Source organism: Armigeres subalbatus, chromosome 2, assembly GCF_024139115.2.
Source record: "Armigeres subalbatus isolate Guangzhou_Male chromosome 2, GZ_Asu_2, whole genome shotgun sequence".
Taxonomy (NCBI): Eukaryota; Metazoa; Arthropoda; class Insecta; order Diptera; family Culicidae; genus Armigeres; species Armigeres subalbatus.
The window spans coordinates 278,774,570-278,791,095 of record NC_085140.1 but is presented as its reverse complement, the minus strand read 5'-3'; the positions used below and the strand labels follow the sequence as shown (position 1 = coordinate 278,791,095).

The 16,526-nt window shown below is 44.2% G+C and overlaps 1 protein-coding gene across 1 annotated transcript in view; it reads left to right on the top strand.

Moving 5' to 3' along the window:
• LOC134212293 (clotting factor B) overlaps positions 1-12,261 on the top strand; it is a 32,222-nt gene extending 19,961 nt beyond the window's left edge. Inside the window, exons 2-7 of the mRNA XM_062690006.1 lie at positions 1,527-2,257; positions 11,061-11,206; positions 11,370-11,505; positions 11,578-11,719; positions 11,781-11,926; positions 11,988-12,261. Of these exons, the coding sequence (XP_062545990.1) occupies positions 1,527-2,257; positions 11,061-11,206; positions 11,370-11,505; positions 11,578-11,719; positions 11,781-11,926; positions 11,988-12,146 (1,460 nt within the window). The 3' untranslated portion in view covers positions 12,147-12,261. The remainder of the gene's footprint in view (positions 1-1,526; positions 2,258-11,060; positions 11,207-11,369; positions 11,506-11,577; positions 11,720-11,780; positions 11,927-11,987) is intronic.
• The last annotated feature ends 4,265 nt before the right edge of the window (positions 12,262-16,526 follow it).

Sequence of the window (16,526 nt, the reverse complement as noted above, 5' to 3'; positions counted from 1 at the left end):
AGATGAGATGCAGAACTTGCTATTAGATATCAAGCAGATATAATAATATGTTGAAAATGTCTACTCCTTATGACAGGAAGAGCAAAATACCGCTACTAGGGGTTCCACTATTGGGCATTTTACCCTAAATTTATTGCAATGTTTGAAGATTTTCGTCCCTCTGAGCTGCGGATGACGATGCAGGTCCTTCGTAGTTAGTAGGGGAAGCACCTGTATAGTGTACTGGTTTCGTGGGATCAAACCCCACCGAAGGAAATGGTTACCCTCCAATACATTTTTCGAACTAAATCTTTTACATGCTGTACAATTGCGCAAATCGAGTTTCAGACATACACCCAACCGGTGGTTGTAAAAGTTTCTACCAATTTTGCACAGCAAATAAATTTGAAAATTCAACGACGTGTAAAATTGCAGCTTATCTTATCAAACGAATTAACATTCGATATTCAATTAAATTTGATTGAATTTTACAAGGCAATAACCTTGGATTGTACTGATATTTTTGTAGTTATGTGCCTCGAAACTACAAAAATATCACCGGTACCTGTGCCTATGAAAATGTATCTACCGAGAGTACTAAAATAGCAATGGTGTTACCATTTCATGAGAGAGTGGTTTTGAAACATTACTCGATTCGTAAATTATTAGAAAATATTATTCATAAACCGCAAAAAAACATAGAATCTGATGTGCTTATTTTTGAGTGTCGTGGTACCTTATTTGTTACACAACTTTGTTCTAAAGCAATTGCTGGAAATATTTGAAGTTATTAGATGTAAACTTGTTTTGTATCTTTTTAGCCCTAGGCTGGCTCACCTCGGAGCTGTAAACTTGAAGTCTGAGCGTGTGTTGCAAGTTACCCCACATGTGGGGTAATTTACAACCAGCATGTTTTTCATTCTTCTGAATCAATCCAATCGCTTTTTTTGGTGAAGTTAGAAGCATAACGCATTCTACGCGTCCCCATTAGGATATGGGGTGGGAAGTGTTGCAAGTAACCTCATTTATTTAGTGTTCAGAAAAGCTATTTCTTGAATCACACGCTACTTTGGCCCAGGTATTCTATTCTTTACACTTGCATCTATTTACTCCAATCATAAACCGCAAAGCAGCGGCAAGTGAGTAATTTCATAGAGGTAAAACCCAAATTTGATCACATTCGTCCGAAGAACGCGACAAATCCTTTGTGGGATATTTTTAAATACGACATTCGATCAATCGTTTCATGATCCCAACCGCAACGTTCAATCTACTTAACACACATATGCCAATAATCCGCCAAATGGGAACAACAACAGGCCCCTGCTTGATATGCAAATTTATTCTGAAGCATTCCAGACGTACGCCTCAGTACGGGTGAGTGAATGAACCCCAAATTTGTTTTTTGCACTTCATTTTTTACTTGGGCAAAATGAGATTGATGTCTTCGAATGATTCACTCAATCACGACGTTGATTTATTGCTTGTTCTGCTCGGTAATGTTTTAATCCTTCCCTTTTGTGTTTTTTTTTTCTATTTTCTTCCAGCTAGTCAGCTTATGCCGAGGCAACCGCGACACATTTGGCTCAGAGCACAGACTACCACATGGACTCAGGCTCTTGGCGACGGAAGCCCTTGTTTAACATCGAAAGGGCATCTTGGCTTTTGCACGTCATTCAGGAAATGCTATCCATACTTCAAAGTTCCAGATTTGAGTGTGTGGGAATCGTGGGTATTGGGGAATTACGATACTTGTAGTTACTTCAACGATCAGGGTAGACAAGCATTTGGAGTGTGTTGTACCAATCCAATAACACCGCTGCCACCCACGGAAACATCCACCGAATCAGCGGCTGCACCACCCGTGGTAGGCAGTGGAAATGAAATCATCGGCGATAATCAGAAGAAACCTCCGAAAGACAACAACTATCCAAGCTGGCCCCCTCCGGTCCCAACTCATCCTCCTGACCATACCGCAGCCACCCATCCACCTTCCTTCACGTCAACCGTTGCTTCGCAGGTAACCGAAGCTACGACGAAACCAACTACAAGGCCAACTAACCGACCGGGCAGCAGTACTACATGGCCTACGAAACCGCGACCGCCATCAGAAGTCAATCAACCCACAAATCCACCAATGGTTTGGCCGCCGCCTCTCCCTACACATCCTCCAATGCCACAAGTTGAGGTCACTACGTCAAGTCCAGTGGGTGGTCCGGGCAGTGGTGGCAGTGCCGATACCGTAAATGTAGGATGCGGCGCCAAGAATGGCAATCCGGTAGGTCCTTTGGTTTGTACAAAAGTCGTTTTAATGATTGAAGGGCTGCGATTTTTTGCGATTGGCGAAATAATTCTATAGAGCCTTAACCATTTCTTTCCCATGGACCATGGTAGATGTAGAGCTCCATTAAATTTTACACCTTTCAACATTCATTGAATTTTTTCAACAACAAAAAGCAGTATTTGGCATAACTTTATGGTTTCATTAGACTGCTAATATAATCAATTTTGTGAAAAAGGGAAACTATTGAAAACAGTCAAGTCACTATTGATTTACAATCAAAAACTTTTTTTCGTTTCGTTAAATTTTAGCTATGCCAAATAACTTTTGTTCTAGCATTTTTTTCATAGGTGATCCCTTCCTATTGAAATCTTTGAAAAAAGTCGTGGGAAAGAGAGTACCACTATGCCGATCAGTATGGCACCCGCCCGCTTGTGGGCTCCCCTCCCGAGCAGATCTTCGATTGCAACGATCAGCTCCTTGTATAACCTAAGTTTTAATTAGGTTAAATGTAGTAATAATTAAAGTGGTTAAAAAACTTGCTTCCCCGCACTCTGTCGATTCTGTTCTATATTCTGGGAGTCCAACGATTGTTTGGGCTGTTTTGGATTGGCCGATTCAGGTTTGTATGAGGGTTGGTATGGGGTGGGAAAGTTGAAGGCAAGGGAAGAGCCTATATGACTGGGGATAATATTCAGGATATTTCCCTCAACAGGGATCACATATTGATTGGTCGTTTCAATAATTACACTGGTCGACAGTAAATTTGTATTCGCGATACTCATGTGTTGTTTGATTGGGAAAATTCCGAGACTATTTGGTCACAAAGTAGGAAGGGGATCATCGCTTTTACGGCGTTGAAGTCACTTGCATGTTTGCATGATTGCATGTTCAGATAAGTTAAAATACTCATTACGCCTTAAAATAGTTATTACGCTTAAAAGCTTATGGAGACGCATGGTATATTTATGCGATGATTCAACTTGTGACTAAACTTTTAACGCAAATTGCATCTCATCCGTTTTATTCAATAAATAAACAAGTGAACTTGCATTGTATTATGGGAAAACTGAACTGGATGTTGGAAAGTACATGTTTTTGGTTAACATGTCGAATACTACGATACCTATAAAATTATTAGAATAATGATTTCAAACAGCAGGTTCCCGTCTTTTAAGCGATTTTCACAATTTTTCTCAGTTGTTTTATTCACCTCATATACCTAGTTTCCTGTAGTTTGCTAGTTTGTTATTTTTCTAGAGATCCTATTTTTTTTACTAGATCAGCTGGAGTACGGATGCTGTCATTTGAAATGTAGAAAATTTCGAAACGATTAAGAAGAATTTCAAAACCGAAGTCGACCCAGCGTGTCCCTGCAAGCCCCTTGCGTATTTTGTGCAGTCCAAATTAATTCGATGCAGATGTTCTAGGTTGTCGAAATTGTTCTGTAGCTCAGATCCAGTGTTGGGAAATGTACAATAAAACACTCTGATTATGCGAATATTTACATTTTATCCAGTTAAATTTCATGCACCAAATAAGCCGAAACAGATTGCAAACAAGAAAATTTGCGCGACATCGTGACATTTTTATGCCGATGAAGCAAACTGCTGCTACGTTTGCTGCTACGTTAGAGTCGTGCCGGCGTGCGGAGATTTTTTGTTTCGGCTCGTGCGCAGCCCAAACAGCACATAATCGAGTTTAATTACCTGTGGCGCAAAGCCTAGAAGGAGTGCAAGTGCAAGGAGTAATGAAATGAATTTTTTCCACCAAAAACGGTTATACGTTGTGAAATTATTGTACGAAAACATTAATCGTGGGGAGAGACTATAGTAAAATCTTGTGCTGACTGTCATCTGCCTGACGTGGCTGCTGCGGTGGCCGTGGTTTTGTTTATACTTTTTTGCATGGAAGAATGAATGGTAAAAAGAAATGTCAACCATTTCCGTCTCTGCTCAGATCATTTGGTCGGGGTTGTGCCAAAACACACCAAGCGCCAACAAAAAATCACCCATTTTTCTGCCCAAACTTTCGTTTAGCGGATGTAATTGATCGCAAATCGTATCGAATATCCCCCAACCTCATAACTGAGGATATCGTACATCAAATATACGTATGAGTTGATATGAAATGATTCCCGTGTTTCTTGTGCGAACAAAATATTACAAGTCAGTCAAAAAGCCGCTTGGTGCGGTTTGGCTGAACCCCGACCATTTGGTCTAACAGGTATTTAAATAAATAAATAAATAAATAAACTTCTCCAGCGTTCAAGTCCACCAGAAACCAATTCTGTCCTTCTTCTGCGTTTGAAAAAAAAGTATATTAAACGACAAAAACCTTATGGACTGCTTCTTGGTCAGTTGTGAAGCGAGTTGTTTGACAGCTTGTCTGTAGCTCATTGCCCTATCGCATATGCCCTATTTATTAATGCATTAGGGCATGGTATTTTCGATTCCTCATTTGAACCTTAGAACCACTTAGAACAAACGATATGAATACAACATGTTCACTTTGTCTCTCGCCGGTTTTCCTGATTGCTCCGAGGGTTCTCTGATTTTCCAGGTTGACAATAATTCCCTGATAATTCCAGGGTTTCCAGGTAATCGATACTCTGTAATTGTTGCGATAGATAGAAGATGGCAACGATTTTTGCCTAAAATTAGAAATTATTTTATAGTACATTTGTTGCAATGTCTCAATATTAGAAATTCCATAAAGTTTATACAGAACCATATTCAAAATTTTATTTCGGATCCTCTGATATACCTTCTTCCTGGTTTTGCATCAACCAGTCCATATTGGCACAGCATACAACATGGCTGATCAAAAATTTGTTTGTAAGCCAAAAACTTGTTCTTAAGATAAAACGTTGATATTCTATTCATAAGTGAATAAAGACATCTAATATATTTCTAGTACTCGGCTTGAATACTGAAATAAGGAATATGAAAGAAGGAAAAAGCAAGAAGGAAGAAAAAGGAAGGAAAAACTTTATTTCCGTGTTGTATAAGCTTAATAGCCCTTTATACACCTGGTACAATTCGTGATTCATGCGACGCCGCCAGCACCTCACGCTCAAACCCTCCGAAAGCTCTCCGATCAGCCTCATTTAACGTCCATGTTTCATGGCCGTATAAAGCCACCGGAAGAATCAGAGTAGTATACAGCGCGAGTTTTGCTTTCGTTTGCAAACTACGGGACTTAAGCTGGTTTCGAAGACCGGATTAAGCCCTATTTGTAGCTGAAATACGCCTTTTCACCTCGCGGGTAACATCATTATCGCACGTCACTAATGTTTCAAGATACACAAATTCTTCTACCACTTCAAACTTTTCACCATCCAGCACCATTTCGCAACCACCACCACTAATGAACCCACGTTGATTGCCAGCGACCATGTACTTCGTTTTGCTGGTATTGATCGTAAGTCCAATCCTCGCTGTCCTCCTCTTAAAAGGATCAAAAACCTCTCCCAGGCACGTCGATCAATCCTAATCATATCGATATCGACCGCAAATCCCAGGAGCATATGCGATTTTGTGATAATGGTACCGCTTCTTTGCACCAGCTCTCCTAATCGCTCCCTCGAGCGCTATATTGAACAGTAGATTCGAGAGTGCATCACCCTGGTTTAATCCATCTAAGGTAACAAATGACGTCGATATTTCATCCGCAACCCTTACACTTGATTTCGATCCGTCCAACGTTATACGAATCAGCTGTATCAGTTTCGCCGGAAAACCATGTTCAACCATAATTTTCCATAATTCATTCCGTTTCACTGAATGACTCCACAGCTTGTCCATCGTCGCTAATATTTATTCTGTTCACCGATGCACCGTCACTTCCTCCATTCAACAAAGTCTCGAAGTGTTGCTTCCACCTGGCAACCACTTCAGTTTCATCTGTCAGCAAATTCTCTTGTTGGTCGTTGCACATGACGGGAGATGGCGCTGTCTTTCTCCGCACGCCATTGACAGACTCATAAAACCTCCGCATATCATTCTGCTCCATTTTTCCTGCGCTTCACTAATCACTTGTTCGTCGTACTATTTTTTCTTCCTGCGGTGGGTTCGTTTTTCGGCTGCTCTTGCTTCATTGTACCGATCTCTATTCGATCGGGTACCCGACACCAACATCCGGCTTCTGGCAACGTTCTTCTCGTCTGTCACTCTCTAAAAACTCCACATCGAACCAACCCGTCCTATGTCGCCTCTGTGCAGTGCCTACCACTTGTCGTGCTGCTGTGCTAACCGCTCCATGGATCGACTCCCATAGATCGTTGATGTTGTCGCTAACGTTGATTGCACTTATCCGTTCGTCGAGCTTCTGGCGGTACTCAGCCGATACTCCTTCCGCCGACAATCGCTGGATATTGTAACGTATCGTTCGCTGTGATCTTTCGTTCGATACAGTTGACAACCGTGATCGAATTTTACTGACAACGAGGTAGTGATCAGAAGTCAATGTTGGGGCCTCTGAATGTCCGCACATCAATAACATCCGAGAAATGGCGCCCATCCACCAGAACATGGTCTATCTGGTTGCAAGTTTCACCATTTGGGTGTATCCTGGTGTGCTTTCGGATGTTCTTTCGTGCAAAGTAGGTGCTACTGATGGCCATCCCTCTGGCAGCAGCAAAATTTACTAGCCGTAGGCCGTTGTCATTGGTAGCGGAGTAAAGGGTCTCCCTACCGATTATGGGACGGAAAAAGTCCTCTCTACCGACCTGAGCGTTAGCGTCTCCGATAACAATTTTCACGTCATGCTTTGGGCACTCTCCATAGGCTTTATCAAGACATTCATAAAACGTGTCCTTCACGTCGTCGGATTTATCGTTTGTCGGTGCGTAAGCGTTGATTAGGCTGTAATTGAAGAATTGGCCCCGTATCCTCAACACACAGAATCGTTCGCTAATGGGTTTCCACCGCATCACTCGCTTCATCTGCTTGCCCATCACTACGAAACCAACTCCATGCCCTGCTTTTTCACCGCCGCTGTGACAGATGTTATACTTGAATGCAGTGTTGGTCGTGGGGTCCACGGCTCGGAATTCACGTTCTCCGGATCTAGGCCATCGGACTTCTTGAATAGCAGCCACGTTCACTCCAACCTTCTGCAGTTCACGAGCCAGAAGGCTCACTCGTCCAGGTTCATTTAGGGTCCTGACATTCCAGGTACCGAGTTTCCAATCATAGTCGTTATTTCGTTGCCGGGTCGGTTGCCAAAAATAACGTTCTCTTTTTCTTCTATCTCCATTTTTCGGTTGAGAGGCTTCAGTAAGCTACCTTACCGGGGTCGCGTTACCTACATCGCGATGATGGGGCTGCCACCTTAGGTATAGCTGACGCGATACAGCATTTCGATAATCAGCCGCTGGGTACCAGGCAGACGCTGTTTGAGCCGCACCTCCTGGTGAACAGACGCTCGAGGCGTACCTTCTCACTCTAGCTGATGTCAGAAGGACAACAGTGCCCAGGCTGCACTACCAGCTAAGTACACAACCCTTAGCTGGCGGTCTTTTGTCATCGAACGACCCGTGGAAGCGTGAGATAGGGACTTGATAGGATAGGAGCGCCCAACAGAGCTCTGGTCCCCCACAAGTCCCCTTCTTACTTCTCATTCAGCATAATGGTCATTCGGCCTAATGACCATTCGGCCTAATGGCCTGACACCGGTACACAAGTAGCAGCGATACGATTATTGCACTGAGGAAAATGGACGTATGATTTTCAATCAAACGTCTTATGAAAATTTGCCACAAGGAATCTCATAAAGTGCGGAGACTGGGTTCTAACCATGGACATCGGGGTCGGGAGGCCGGTATGTAGGCCACACGCCCATCGACGCTTGAATACTCGGGAAGGTAACTGCGTATAAGAAGCATTGAAGGTGAAATAATGAGTCGATAGTCCAGTTCGCTGAGTGCGCCAAAGATATGGTGGAGGCGGGCAAGGTAAAAGTCGGATGGCCGGTGTGTCCGTTGAGACTATTTTCTCGAGTTAACAAACAGATGGAGCGATCCTTCCAATGCATGGCGTTCAGCCACCAGGCGCGAACCTGTAAACTCCTAACAGAAGAGCAGCTACGTGTTGCTTCCCTGGAGGATGACCGGAGAGATATTCGATCCGCACTTGGCATGGTGCCCCCGGATCAGAGAAACGAATGGCATGACATAACACATTAAACACCCAGCCCCTTCACTAAACCCTCGTCAGTCGCCGGATTTGCAGCCCATACGGTGGCGTTTTGGGAGACGTGCCTTACCGTCACGGCTGCCTGATGGCGACTGCCAACTTGTTCTTCTCGGAGGCATTCCTCCAACGTTACCCGGATTAAATGGCAACCGAACAATGCAACGATAGTTGGATACACGACATGGACAAACGGACACAATGGACTCACGAGAGAAGATGAACTGGCAACGACAACAATAACGAATAATGAATATCTAAAAATAGATTCTGTGTGGATTCTGTACAGCAGAATACCATAGTAGATCAGGGCACAGTAGCGGTTAAGAACACAGAGTGCCTACCAAATAAATACATGAAAAAAAAAAACACATTGAACAATCACTCATCAAATTCATCGTCGCTCAAACACTAACGACATCTCTTGATTTCACTCAGTTGAGCAAATCACGAACCAGATGGCGGTAGTGAACAAATGACAAACACGAGCAAATCAGATGCGCGAGCCACGAGTGACCGATTGGCCAACTAATGATTATTTAAATTGACCAGTAAATCAGTGAACGATGGAAAACTCTCGTCCATTATGTCTGTTTGTCTGTGGTACGACGGCGAATGTGAGCAGTTAGTGTAGGAGAAGAATGCAGTATGGGCAAGATGGCTGCAACACCACACGAAAGCAAACGAGGCACGAAACGAACGGGCGCGGGACAGATAAAACTCGATTTCCGGAGGAAAAAGCGCCAGCGGAAGATCGAGACCGTGAAGAGGCGGAGCAACTGTAACGCTCTAATAACACACGGAAGTTCTATTAAAAGTTAAACCGTTCACGTAAGGGCCACGTGCCACAGACTGACATGTGTAAGGACATATGACGAAATGATAGAGAATTGAAACAGTGATACTGCCGTGAATCGCATATTTGTCCTATATTAATAGGAAACCCAGCAAAGATGGGACAGATATGCGATTCACGGCCTTATAGTACATTCAAAATTGCTTCCTTGACCTCACCTAAGCATTTGATGTAAAAGGTTAACGTGATTATTTTCAGTAAACTATAAACTAAAAATTAATAAAAGTTGTGAGGTAAACTATTTGTTTTATGCATTTAAACACCACCCTGATGTGTACCTTAAAATGATTTAAGTGTACATTCCGTGTATTTTATGGCAACATAATTTATAGCGAACGGTAATGACCGATACCGTTCTAATAAATGGTCCGGCGACTGTCGGCCTCTTTCAACACGAACCACCAAGCGAGTAACATCTCATTTACAACAGCTCCGAAACCCTTCAAGTATTATTATAACTTAATTAACTAATCGTTCCTCCGCGAGTATATATCCATTCGGTTCCGTCTACCTCAGTCGCTCTTGCTGGTTATAATATTGGCGACGAGGAAAATCTACGAAAATTGCACGTGTGAGAAAAAAAAGTGCTGTTCCCCGGGCGACTGCCGGATAGATTGTGCAGTGTGCAGTTTTGCCTCCGGGGCGGAGCGCGATTTAAACAGCAGCGGTACAAAAAGTTTAGACTGGTTGCAGAGCAGGTGGTAGCTATCGGAACATTTCCGACGGGGTTTTCCCGGAGAAGTGGGATTGATAGCGGCGATTGTCGACGGATAGATTTTCCCCTTTTGAAATTAAAGTACCGGAGCACAAGAAAGTTTTCGGGTTTGGTAATTGGTGGATTGTGACTACAGTTGGAGGCGGAATGACGGCCACGGTACTCCGAAGTCAAATGAAGGCCTTTGGCGATGCGCGCGTCCGGAGATGTCAATCGATGATGGTACATGTCGATCCCTATGTCGATGATCCCGATCCATTACCACAACGAAGAACGCGTGTCGATGATGAGTCAGCGAAAAGCCCTTCCGGGGATTCTCGGAGTGAGCATTGTGGAGGTTCCAGTCGCCGGTCAAGCCGCATCGAAAGAAGAATAAGTAAATCGAATTTGGCGCTCGATGGCCTGCCAAGGTATTCGAAAAGAAGAAATTATATCAGATGTGATCGAATAATTGTTTGGTAAATATTTGAAAGTTACGTTTCCTTCTCAAGTCTTCTAGACTATCGAAAGTCTCGAAAAAGGGAAGGATTGATGTGTACCTTAAAATGATTTAAATGTACATTCCGTGTATTTTATGGCAACATAATTTATAGCGAACGGTAATGACCGATACCGTTCTAATAAATGGTCCGGCGACTGTCGGCCTCTTTCAACACGAACCACCAAGCGAGTAACATCTCATTTACAACAGCTCCGAAACCCTCCAAGTATTATTATAACTTAATTAACTAATCGTTCCTCCGCGAGTATTCTCCATTCGGTTCCGTCTACCTCAGTCGCTCTTGCCGGTTATAATACACCCCTCACATAGAACATTTTTATACATTTTTATTTGTACGCACCTCTTACATACTTATTGCATAGAATGCAATATACATTCTCTAGTTTCCGATATCGGTTATGCGAGTCCATTGTGGTGAAAGTTCTCTACACCATATTGATGCGAGGCCTCCATAGTTTTACAAAGACGACAATATTACAAACTGTTTCCCTCCCAGAATGTATATTAATGCTAACTAATTTTTCCATCACTAGGATACAGAACGAATCGTCGGTGGTCACAATGCGGATCCAAACGAATGGCCCTGGATAGCTGCATTGTTCAACAATGGAAGACAATTTTGTGGTGGATCTCTAATCGACAACATTCACATTTTAACGGCAGCTCACTGCGTCGCTCAGTAGGTTCAACATTGCTCCTTACTAACATTATATGTTTTATTGTGCTTTTGTAGAACTCTTACCGAGTATAACATGCCCTACAAAATCGTTATAAAACCGGAAATATTACAACAAGAGTTGAGATTAATCTCCTAATACTAATGAGTATCATTTACATTCCAGCATGACTTCGCTCGATGTATCTCGATTGTCTGTGAAGCTGGGCGACCACAATATTCGAATTACCTCCGAGGTACAACACATCGAACGACGCGTCAAGCGACTGGTGCGACATCGCGGGTTCGATTCACGAACATTGGTCAGTTAAGTGAACATATATTTCCAAAATATGAATAACTGTCGGTTTTCTTGATATTTTGAAAACTTTTAGTATAACGACGTGGCAGTATTGACTATGGATCAACCGGTTCAATTTACGAAGTCGGTCAGGCCAATATGCCTACCCACAGGTAGTGATACGTTCTCGAGAGGAATCACGGCAACTGTTATCGGCTGGGGAAGCCTTCAAGAAAGTATGACCGAATATAGAGTTTGGCAAATGAAATAGATCTAATAAAACATTCCGCTTCACAGATGGGCCTCAACCATCGATATTGCAGGAAGTGAATCTTCCTATCTGGGCAAACACCGATTGTAGCAGGAAATACGGTGCCGCAGCCCCTGGAGGCATAATTGAATCGATGCTGTGTGCTGGACAGGCGGCCAAGGATTCATGCAGCGTGAGTATTGATTCACAGCCTCAAACTTGTTTCATTCTATAGATACTACTTGAAATTGTAGGGAGATTCTGGAGGACCTCTGATGGTGAACAACGGAAGATGGACGCAAGTCGGTATCGTCTCGTGGGGTATAGGATGTGGAAAGGGTCAATACCCCGGAGTGTATAGTCGTGTCACTTCGTTCATGCCTTGGATTACAAAAAATTCTCAAGATAAATGATAATTTTAGCAATTCAAACCTACAAAATAGTAGCTGTTGCCATTTCAATGCGAAATAATTTTGTAAATTAAAGAAATAATGTGTAATTAAATATCTGTATGTTCAGATGAAATAAGCTTTCCGTTTCATGAATTTAAAAAGTAACTTAAAGACAATCCTCACGGAATCCAAAATTAAATGCACTCGCCTTTTCAACGGCACCCCATTCAAAACAGGAGTCACGCCCAACTGTCATTGTTATTATTCCGGCTTTGCTGCGTCGCAGCATTAGTGGAATCATAAAAAAAATTACAGTTGTGCGTGGCTTCTGTTTTAAAGGGGGTGCCCTTGAAAACGCGAGCGCATTTAGTTTTGGATTTGGAAACAATTTTTTTCTTTATGTCGAACGTCCGAACACTCCCAACGGAAGGGCAGTTAGACGCAGCTTCTCTTGAGGGTGGCTGGAGATATTATTCGATCCGCTATTGGTAGCACCGCAACCGCTGTGACTAGGCACGGTGTCCCCGGACTAGAGAAACGACTGGTAGGTATAATGTGAGCAGTAAGTGGAGGAGAAGAATGCATCATGGGTGACTGCAACATCACACGAAGGCGAACGAGACACAAGGGCCACGTGCCACAGTCTGACATGTCTTTTTTGTGAAGGTAAAGGAAATCTGCGACCAGACACCTGGGGAGGCGTACCCAGGCATTGTGGGATGGAATCACCACTCCCGACCCACTAAAATCAACTCCTTCCTCTCCAGTCATTCCCCTGGCCCGCAATTAAGCAATACTTCGGGATATAGCTATTGGGCATTGCGCCCCCTAAAAGACGTACACAAGTGCGATTATTATTATTACAATTATTATTATTACAAGTGCACGTATGCGCCTCAACTCTCCTAGTACTCCGCATGCACCACATGTGCACAAGACACACTGGCACCACATGAGCCAACACTCACCTGCCTATGCCGCTCGATGGACAGTAAGAATCTTGCAGGTACCCAGCAGGAGGTACCCCATACTGCCATCTCACAACACAGACAGTCCACATTCAGTATGGTCCTGCAACAGGGTGGCACCACTTGTCTACCAAGCCGGAGGCGACCATAGGTTGGTGAATCCTATGCCGGTCGAAGCAGACCCTTACACGTCTCCAGTTTCTGGAGTGCTGCAGGAGCATTAACCCCCGATACTCCTGCCAGGCACAGCAAGACTTTCATGTCCCCTAATTCTGAGGTGCCGCAGAGATATCTGCCCCCGACACTCCTGCCAGGCCTCACCAGACTTCATTCATTCTAACACTACCGACCACGCGTACCATGCGAGGTTTACTTATTTGCTCATCCATACGTTCGGTCCGGCTAGCGTTGCTCTGTCCATACTGAGGTATGGGGGGCCAGCTTGGGGCACGGCCCTGCGTATTAACTGCTACAGAACGAAGTTAGAAAGTACGTATAGGCTCATGTGTCTAAGAGTTGCCGCACGATGCACTTTGCGTCATCACCGGTATGATGCCTATTGACATCGTTATCATTGAAGACAAGACTTCGAAATGCGCGGCACGAGAGGCATCCGTAGGACTGTCAGGTTGGCCTCAATGGTCAAATGGCAGCGTGCGTGGGACAGTTCCACTAAGGGTAGATGGACACTAGGGTGGCTCAAATTAGTATGGCAAAAACTTTTTTTCAATTTTTTTGATGGGCCGCCCTCTTATTCGGTTCTATTTGATGCCCTGATGCTCTGGATAAAATTTCAGCCTAATCGGTCAACGTTTGGGTGGTGCTAAACTCGTTGGAAGTTTATATGCAAAAATGTATGCAGAAACATCCAAAAACAGTGAATTGCAGTTGGACGGCACAACTTACGATGAAGAACTATGATACTCATTCAGATCGTGAAGAATTTAATACAGAATATTATGCAGAAAACCGCGAGAAGATTAGAGTTTGCCCGGCGAAGTTATTACCATTTCTCTGAAGTGGGGTTTGAGCAAATTTCGTTTCTTTTACCTTTGAAAAGAAATAAATTCACCCCTACAACACTCCAGTAAAATGCTAATATCTTTGCGTAATAAACTCTAATCTTCTCGCGGTTTTCAGCATAACATTCTGTATTTAATTCTACGAGAACTGAATGAGTATTATGGTTTTTTGAAAAAGTGTTTTTTGAGCCACCCTAATGGACACATAGGTTGATACCGGAGATAGGTACGTAGGTCAAGGGGCGCCATGGGGAAATCACTTTCCACCTGACCCAGGTCCTTACAGGCCATGGTTGCTTCAGACAGTACCTACACCGGTTCGGACACTCGGCCTCGCCCGATTGTCCGGTGTGCGTAGGTTTAGAGGAAACGGTGGAACACGTGTTGTTCGTGTGCTCGCGTTTTCGCACAATCCGTGACCACATGCTTGCCACATGTGGTCTGGACACTACCCCGGACAACCTAGTCCGGAGGATGTGTAAAGATGAAGTTGGCTGGAACGCCGTTTTATCGGCTATCGTCCAAATCGTCTCGGAGCTACACATAAGGTGGCGCGTGGACTCGAGGAATGGCTAGTTCAGGCGCAAATAAGAGGTGGTCCAAGGGTTCAGAGTCGGTTTCATGGGTCATACCGGTGCCCTGTGGTCGGACTCGATCCTTTTATCGAACAAGTGGCCGCGTGAAGAACAACATGGTATCGTCGCTTTCGCGGCGTCGGTCAACCGGGCGGGTTCCGAGCCCGAGGACGGAAAGGGGTCCTCATCAAGGCTGGGGCAGGCGTAGGCACCGCGTCGGCAAGTCCCTCTATGTGCGTGCGAATAGGCCCTATCGCAGAGAGGTCAATTTGAGGTGCACGCGGCATCACCATTCTTGATACCAGTCGTACAGAGGGAAGCAGGCGCGAAGTCGACCCTTCCCACCTTCCGAGGACATAGGTAAGGCCACCTGGAAAGCTGGCAATGCGCTGGCACGATACCATGGTGTTCTTCTAAAAAAGCGAGTCACGATGTTCGGTGCTGCAAGGACACGCAGCTAACCTCGAGGGTGCGTTATGCACTGCCCTCCTTTGAAGCATTACTTTCTGGTTGTACCGAAGGGACGATGGGCTTGGCAGCAATGGAAACGGTTTAGCGGGTCGGGGATGCAGTCCTGCCTCCCTCGTTTGCTGTTGGAGGTGGCCCCTAACCCCGCACTTCCTGGACAACCCAGGATGTCTGTTGAGCAGATTCCCCCTCCATTGCTTAGGAAGAAAAAAAAATACTTTCGGTCCCTCACTCTGTGGGGGTATTACGTGTAATAACCCCAGCTCCCATTCGTTTGCACCACATGTGCACCACTTGGGGGTGTGTGGGTACCACCTACTGCCGCCCCCTTGCCACCGAAGCAACCATCACTCTTTGGAACCTCCGTTAACGACCTGGCTAATTTTATCACTCCCAGCTTCAGTGTTATACCGAGCCTGGAGATATGGCAGAATTTACGGCAATATTACGGTGGCGGCAGTACTACGTAGAGCACCTGGTCGGCGATGTGGCAGACAACGATGGCGGTTTGGTGACGATCCTGGTAGCACGCGCACAGAATATCGCTCGTGATAGAACCGCAACCAGTTTGACAACGCTAAAACTTCCCGTGTTTTGCTTCAGACTCATAGCTTCATTGAAGGACCAACTGTCAAAGTGGGCGACCTTCCAAGAGCTCGGTTTGTAGGAGTAGCTCCTCAGCTTCCTCTCCATGCATCGCTGCTTAATTATCATGTACTGAAAAACCAAATGGTCACTATGGGTGTAATCATCGTCAACCCTGTAGGTCACAGGCCAAACTTGAACTGCTGAATATAACGTCTATTATTGATACCACTCCATTTCGCTGGAAGGTACCCAAGAACTAGGAAGCCGTCATTACCAGCAGGACGCACAGTGGCGGGCCATCATACAAATGCCGGACCTAAAATGTTACTATGTCTGAAACTCGATTATACATATGCACAACATGTGATAGATTTAGTTCGAAAAAGGTATTGGAGGGTAACCGCCCCACAGTGTTTTCTAACCCAGGAATTCGTGATCGAAAATGATTTGGCCATGAAAAGTTGATTTTAGAGTCTCAGTGACTTCGGAGAAAAGTTTCAGTATGTTAAGCTCCATATTTTAGAAAAAAAATTTTTTTGACTAATCCCCCTAAAAGTGAGATGGAAATTCTCTTTCCTCCAATTATAAAGATACATCATTGGTGTTTTCGAGAAAGTTGTAGAAAAAGTTTCTACGAAAAATTTTGCTATATAAACTTTATTTCTATCTGCTATAGAAGTCGAGATATGGGTCGTTGTTTATGAACGACCACCAAAATCTGGTTTTCACGATACTTTCGTCAATATATTTTTTAGATTTTTCAAATGTTCTACAAAGATC